This window comes from Cystoisospora suis (genome assembly GCF_002600585.1).
Source record: "Cystoisospora suis strain Wien I chromosome Unknown contig_6667, whole genome shotgun sequence".
NCBI lineage: Eukaryota > Apicomplexa > Conoidasida > Eucoccidiorida > Sarcocystidae > Cystoisospora > Cystoisospora suis.
In genome coordinates, this window is record NW_027159454.1 from 4060 (window position 1) to 10673 (window position 6614).

At 45.1% G+C, this 6614-nt stretch overlaps 2 protein-coding genes across 2 annotated transcripts in view; one reads left to right on the forward strand and one right to left on the reverse strand.

The window, feature by feature from the left end:
- Nucleotides 1-3636, reverse strand: part of CSUI_010103 (mannosyl-oligosaccharide glucosidase) — a gene marked incomplete at its 3' end in the record, with an annotated part of 7695 nt that extends 4059 nt beyond the window's left edge. The window contains exon 1 of the mRNA XM_068070208.1: nucleotides 54-3636. Coding sequence (XP_067917814.1) covers nucleotides 54-2613 — 2560 coding nt within the window. The remainder of the gene's footprint in view (nucleotides 1-53) is intronic.
- A 1059-nt stretch (nucleotides 3637-4695) lies between these two features.
- CSUI_010104 (glucose inhibited division protein a subfamily protein) overlaps nucleotides 4696-6614 on the forward strand; it is a 9565-nt gene continuing 7646 nt past the window's right edge. The window contains exon 1 of the mRNA XM_068070209.1: nucleotides 4696-6442. Within this exon, the coding sequence (XP_067917815.1) occupies nucleotides 5886-6442 (557 nt within the window). The 5' untranslated portion in view covers nucleotides 4696-5885. The remainder of the gene's footprint in view (nucleotides 6443-6614) is intronic.

Genomic DNA, 6614 nt, shown 5'->3' on the forward strand with positions numbered 1-6614 from the left:
GACTTCTTCATGAAGAGAGAGAAGTTGTGGGGGTAGGTAACAGAGCGACTAACCATCAGCTATGAGATCAGTTTGATGTATGAGACCCATCCATGAAGAGAGATTCTGCAGAGCTAAGAGAGAATTCCACGGCCGAGCGACAAGCAGATGGAAGCCCTCGTCCCATAGAAAGGCTCTAGGGAACTTCACACGACTCGGTACGAAAGAAAACATCTCTATGTCTGGTAAGAGGAAAGGAAGCAGACGTTGTTCCTTCTTCTTATGAGGGTGCTGTTGTCTCGAAGAAGAAGCAGAAAGAAGAGATTCTTCATCTTCTTCATTTTCATCTTCTTCTTGCCCCACCCTATTGTCGTCATGAAAGAAGGTAGAAGAAAGAGAAGAATTCCCTCGGCCGCCGCTCTTAGGAGAAGAAGAAGAAGAAGAAAAGCGAGATTGGCGAAAGCGCGTAACCGGAAGATCTCCTGTGAAGTAGCCCCTCGAGCCTAAGAGATTTGCTATCATCTGAGAGCGGAGAGAATGAAGAGAAGAAGAAGAAGAAGATTCTCGAGGAGGAAAGACATGAGAAAGATGCCGATGAAATAGACGAGAGTAGAAAGATGAGAAAAAAGTTAAATAAGAAGAAGGCAGAGAAGAAGAAGAAGAGGAGGAGAGATTTTGTTTGGGTATGTCCCCGTTGTGAGCGAAATGAAGGAGTCGATTTATACGTCGATCTATCTCTTCTATAGATAAAGATGATAGGCATTCATAGTCACATAGATCTCCTTCTATCTGATCCGTACCTTTTCGCTCCCTTTTCAAGCTATCTTCCTTCTCCTCCTTGTTCTTTTCTTCTTCTTCTTTCCTGGCACCACTCGCCTCTATAGAAGATGAAGACAAGACGCCATTCATGAAGAAATGCACGTCTACAACTACCTCACCTTCTTCTTCTCCTTCTTCCTTCTCTTCTTCATCTTCTTCTTCCCTCTGTGAAGAAAGGACTCCAAGAATTTGTATAGCTATGAAATTCGCCCCGGCATCTTCTGTATTTGACAAGGTACGCGCTCGATCTAAGAGTCTGCTTGAGAAATGCTTCTTCTTCTCCTCCTCGCGCTCTTCTTCTATCGTTCTCTTCTTCTCTTTCTTCGTCTTCTTCTTGTTCTTTTCATCCTTCCTTGCTACAGAAGAAGCCGAAGAAAGCATCTGGCTGATATGGGTCCCCGCATCCCACGCTTGTCTTTCTGCGCTGGTTAGGAGAAGACTGCGATAAGACATACGAGGAAGAGGGGAAGAACTCTGCAGGTCATCCAAAGAGGAAGAAGAAGAGATTTCTCTTTTCTTTTGAAAGGCTTCGACAACAACGAGAAAGTCTTCACCAGCTGGGTCATTTTTGCCTAGGAGAAATAGTCGATTTCGTCTTTTCGCATTTGGGTTATCTTCGCTCCTGTCTTCCTTCATTTTCGGGTGTACATACACCCCAAAATCTTCATCTTCTGAGGTGACATATATGAAGAGAGATGCTAAGGAAGATTCTCCTTTTCTCTTCTCTACCTCTTCTTCTTCTTCCTTTTTGATGCGATCTCTCGAGATCTTCCCCTCCTCGACTTTCGTTTCTCTTGCTTTCTCTCTTTCATCTTCTTCATGATCTTTCTCTTTTCTTCCTTTCTTCTTTGGAGAAAGATCATGCGTCTTTTTTCTCGCTGTCCCCTGATTCAGTGTCGCCGATATTCGATACGAGAAGATTTGATCCGGTAAGGAAGGATGCTTTACAAAGGTGGTTCGGATCTTAAGATCTTCCATCTTCTTCTTCTCTTTCAGAGATGCCGCTTTTCTTCTTGTATGTGTAATTACCTGAGATCCATAGTAAATGCCATCGTGCTCTTCCCAGGTGAATCTCACGCCTTCACACACACTTTGCGTCTTCTCTTGTAGTAGAAGACATTTGCCTTCATCTTGGATTATATCTTCTTCTTGGATATGGTGATACACTTTCTCTCTTTTCTTACTTTCCAGCTCAATCTCTACACTTTCGGCTTTTGTGTAAAGACGCTCTTCTTCTCCGTCATCTTCTGAAGGGTCGGCTTCCTTCGTTCCACTGAGATTGCCCCACAAAGCTTCATCTTCTTCTTCTTCCTGTGTCTTTTTTCTTTTGATCTTCCTCTTTCTCTCTTGTTCTTCTCTCTTCTTTCTCCGTCTCTCTTCTTCGATCTTCTCTCCTTCACTCCAAACGCCCTCTCCACCCCAGGCTAATCCCGTGAGCAAGCCATGCGCATGCATTGAAGACTTCACCGAGAAAAAAGTCGCTGGTCGGTAGGTTCCCCACGCGGTAGCTCGCTGGAAGGCTTCGGGAAGAAGAGGGGGAGACGGAGAAGAAGAAGAAGAGGAAGGAGAGGGAGAAGAAGGAGAGTCAAGAGCATAGGTAATGGAGAGTGTAGTAATGGAGAAGAGGAGGAGAAGGGTATAGCGCCATGGTGTCAGTGTATAGAAAGAAGGTCGGAGTCGAGGTGGGTTATGAGGAAAAAGGAGAAATAGAGAGAAAGAAGTCTCTCTTTTCTTCTCTTTCTCTTCGTTCTTACTGGCCGTGCCTGATAGATAACCCATTGTCGGAGTAAAACCGTCTATAAGCCGATGATCCATTGCTTCAGTATATATATGTATGTACGCGAGGGAGTGTAAAATGACCGTCTCTCTCTCTTTCTTTTCTTCTTCTGAAGTCTTTGGAGCTAGATATCTGACGCAGTTCAGAGATGCTAGTTACATCATTGTACTCGAAAGATGAGAGAGCGAGCCCTCTGAGTCTTCAGCAGATAAAGAGCTTACGGGTAAAAAAGGAATAGAAGGAGGCAAAGAGAGAAAGGCAGAGCCGATGGAGAGAGGAGAAGGTGGGAAGGCCGACTGAGCTGACGAAAACATATGTGTTTATGCCTCAGATAACTAGGGAGACCGATAATATCACTGAACGGACGTGACAGATTCAGGTGTATATACACTGGAGAGAAGAAGGTAGACAGAAAGCAATAGAACCCGAGGCTCTTGAAGTCTCTATCAAATGTCTTGCCCTTTCACATAACAAGAACGGCACTTGAAAACAACAAGGTCTTCTCGAATGATATGTACATCACCACCTACATCTATCTCTCTGTCTACCTATCTATCTATCTATCTCAACTTATACGTCTATAGATAGGTATACTTCTACATAGAGATGTTGTTAACGTGAGACGTCTTGATTAAGGCCAGCAAGGAGGCGTAGACATTCCTCTTCCTGATATTCTAGCTACATTCCTGACGTTCTCGAATTCCTTCAAGAGAGAAAGAAAGAAAGGATTTCGATGTAAGAAGAAACACCATCAAAGACGGCCCTTGATAAATGAAGGGTCAGATGAGATGGTGGCGCTGGTACGGAGAGAGGGGAGACAGAGACACCCCACCGAGGATAGAAGGTAAGGAGTAGACAAAGAAAGAGGAGAAGGTATAGAGGGAAAGCTGGATGATAGAGATAGTTAGGAGACAGAGAGAGGCTTAAGAGGAGAATAAAGAGATGATGAGAATCTTTACTTCTTTAGAAATACAGGGTGGAGAGTGCACTGGCGTCATGACGTAGAGATGTGTTTCATCTCTAGGGGGGATGTGGTTTATGGAGTCGAGATACTAGGAAAGGGGAGATAAGAAGAGAAGACTCAGGGATGAGTGATAGGGTCATGGGATTTAAACCAGTTGGTTGCCCTGCAGAAAAAAGAAGGAGACGCTGCGTAGTTTGTATAGTGAATGAGATGATGAGAAGATGATTTGTATTCACACGGTTCGGGGGGTGTATCTACACCTCACATGGATAGGATTACCATTCCATAATAAACAAGACAAGAAGGAAGAAATAGACAAACCCTCCCCCTCGACTTCTCTCCAGTTGCGAAGATATAGAGAGAAGACAGAGGAAATGAAACACACAAAAGAACGAAGAAAGAGAGAGAGATGACTGTACCTTTCTCGTCTTATCTATCAACTCTGAAAAGTGGGCAGATATTTCTCTCCCCTTTCATTGTACGTAAAGAAAAGATTCATCTACACATGGCCGCACCCAGTCATTGATAGACATCACCACTACGGCATAGAGCCCACCGATGTATCTACCTACTAGGCAAGAGGCGAAAAGAGCCTCCTATCAACAGAATAAGTCACGCTGGCACTCAGGACGGAGACAGAAGGTAAGACACAGAGGAAGAAAAGGAGAGAAAGAACGGACAGGGCAAGACAGGAGAAGTGGTTAAGACTGAAGAACAACGAATGATAGCATTGACGTGAGGAGCCTAAGAAGAGATAAAGAGGAGACCACTCTCCTGGGCGGTCTAAAGGTACACAACGGTGTAGAAGTGAGAAAGCAGGTGTGCCGTCAGAAGTCATGGATGAGGCAGCTCGAGAGAGTTATAAGAGAAGACCAAGAGAGGGGTCACTAGGGGAGAAGAAAACTAGAGATTGAGAGGTTGGACTTGTCTGAAAGGTTTGAAGCAGACGGAGCGCCTTCTCATGCCTGCTTGGGCCATCCATTGTATCTACACAAAGGTTTCAAGAAGATGTGTATTTGTGTGCATGCATTTGCATGCAAATGGCGGGTAGAGGAGACAGGACATGATAGCTGTCAACCGTTGGGCTCAAGAGACGGGCGTGTTGTAACAGTGTAGAAATGGGTGCCTAGGAAATGAACTTGAGTTCCACCCTACAGGAGATCTACGAGGATTTAAGAGCAAAGAGACTGCTTCTGAAAGACATTCGCCTAGCCTACATTTTCCTTAAGACAAGAAGTTCCCGTTCTCCGCAGCTAACATTCACAAGACATCCGCCGGCCCGACCATGATACAGCCCAAGGGGCAGAAGATCAAGTTGACAGGCGAGTTTTCTTCTTCTTTCCTCATCTTTGAAGGGTCTTTTCTTTACAGCCATCTGCTTCTTTCAGTTCTCTTGTGCCCCTTTTCTTCTTCGAGACTGGACTATTCCGGGGAATTGAGTAGATCGTCACAGAAAGTCAGAAGATACGCTGTGGAAGCTTGTCATTCTGAAGACATCCGAAGCAGGAGGAGCCGTCGTCATTCGTTCTGGAACTGACGAGAACACCCTGGAGACAGAGACGGAAGAACAGATAGGGAAGATGAAAAACGTCCCTTGGATGTGTAAAGGAGGTGTATCTACAGTAGACTCACTTGACGTACAGGAAGAAAAGGGATAAGATCAAAGTTTAAGGGGGGAACAAAATGTTGCTTGCGACTGTTTGGTGCTATAAGGCAAGCGGGCAGGGCTGTGTTTCGGGTGTATGTACAGCCTTTAAAGTGTACATACACCGTGTTCTTGAAGATGTGGGGTGTATGTACACCCAAAGATACATGGATACTACTTGATGAATATCAGTCGTGTCTCAGCTAGTGAGAAAGAAATGACCAGCCTTCGAGCTATTTTCCTTTGTTGGGCAGTCTTCTTAACTCTGCGCACGTCAGAGATCTTCAACTAGGAGTAGATACAGAGAGAGGCTGGGGTGTATCTACAGCATGACGTCCAGTGAGCGACTGCACCCATTTATCTCTTGTGGCAACGGGAATAACCACAGGAAAGTTTAAGCAGCAGTAACTTCCTCAGCCATGTCATTTCTCTCTACCGTTCCTCCATCGTTTTCCTTTTTTCGTGTAAATACACGGAGCCTTTCAATCTCTCTCCTTAGTTTCCCTTCTCATCTCAGAGGAAAGGAAGTTTGTTTCGAGTGTATATACACCCTATGCGACCATATCTCTTCCTCCCTTTTCTTTTTCACTCGATGAAAGTGATCAGTTCCTTCGAATACACTCGCCTTTTCTCCCGAAAGTCGACTTCTCTCTTTGGTTGCTCTCTCTCATGAAGAAGAAGAAGAAAAAGAATCGCAGATCATGAAGAAGAAGGAGGGAGGCTTCGGAGAATCTATTCTTGTCTTGCAAGCCGGGATATCACCAGCTTGGTCTTTTTGGTCGTGTGTATTCTTCCGGATGCAGAGATCCACCACACTTGTCAATCTCTCCATTCTCCCCCTTCTTCTTTTTCTTTCTGTCTTCATCTCTCCTTCTCTTCATGTTACAGCTAATGCGGGCCAAGTGCCTTGGGGGAGACTAAGAAGAGAGAGCAGCATCGAGAGCTTGAAGGGAACCTACTGGAACTCCTTGAGACCATCGATTCGTCCAGGAGAGACATCGGCCGGTCCCATCTTCCCTTCTTTGTCTCTCTCTTCGACTTTTCCTTCTTTATCACATCTGCCCTCTCTCTTCTTCTCATTGCGCTCTCCCTCTAAGTTCTCTCCTTCAGCGACTGCTTTCTTTTCTTCTTCTTCTCTTAGGAAGAAAGGACTGTTCCCCTTGGCTTCTTCTCAGTGTTCATCATCTTCTCTCCTGCGACGCTTCCCTCCCCTCTCCTCTACTTCTTTGATATCTAGATGTCCTTCTGTGGGTCCATTGTTCGTATCCTTTTCTGAGCTCTCCTGTTGTACATCTCGCTTACGTCTTTCTTTCTCTTATCTACAAAGGCGACGACGACTTAGGAAGAAAGGGTGCATTTCAGGAACACATCTCTTCTCTCTCTCTCCTCCTTCCTTAAGAGCCTGCTCCCCTCTCTTTTCGTGATATATG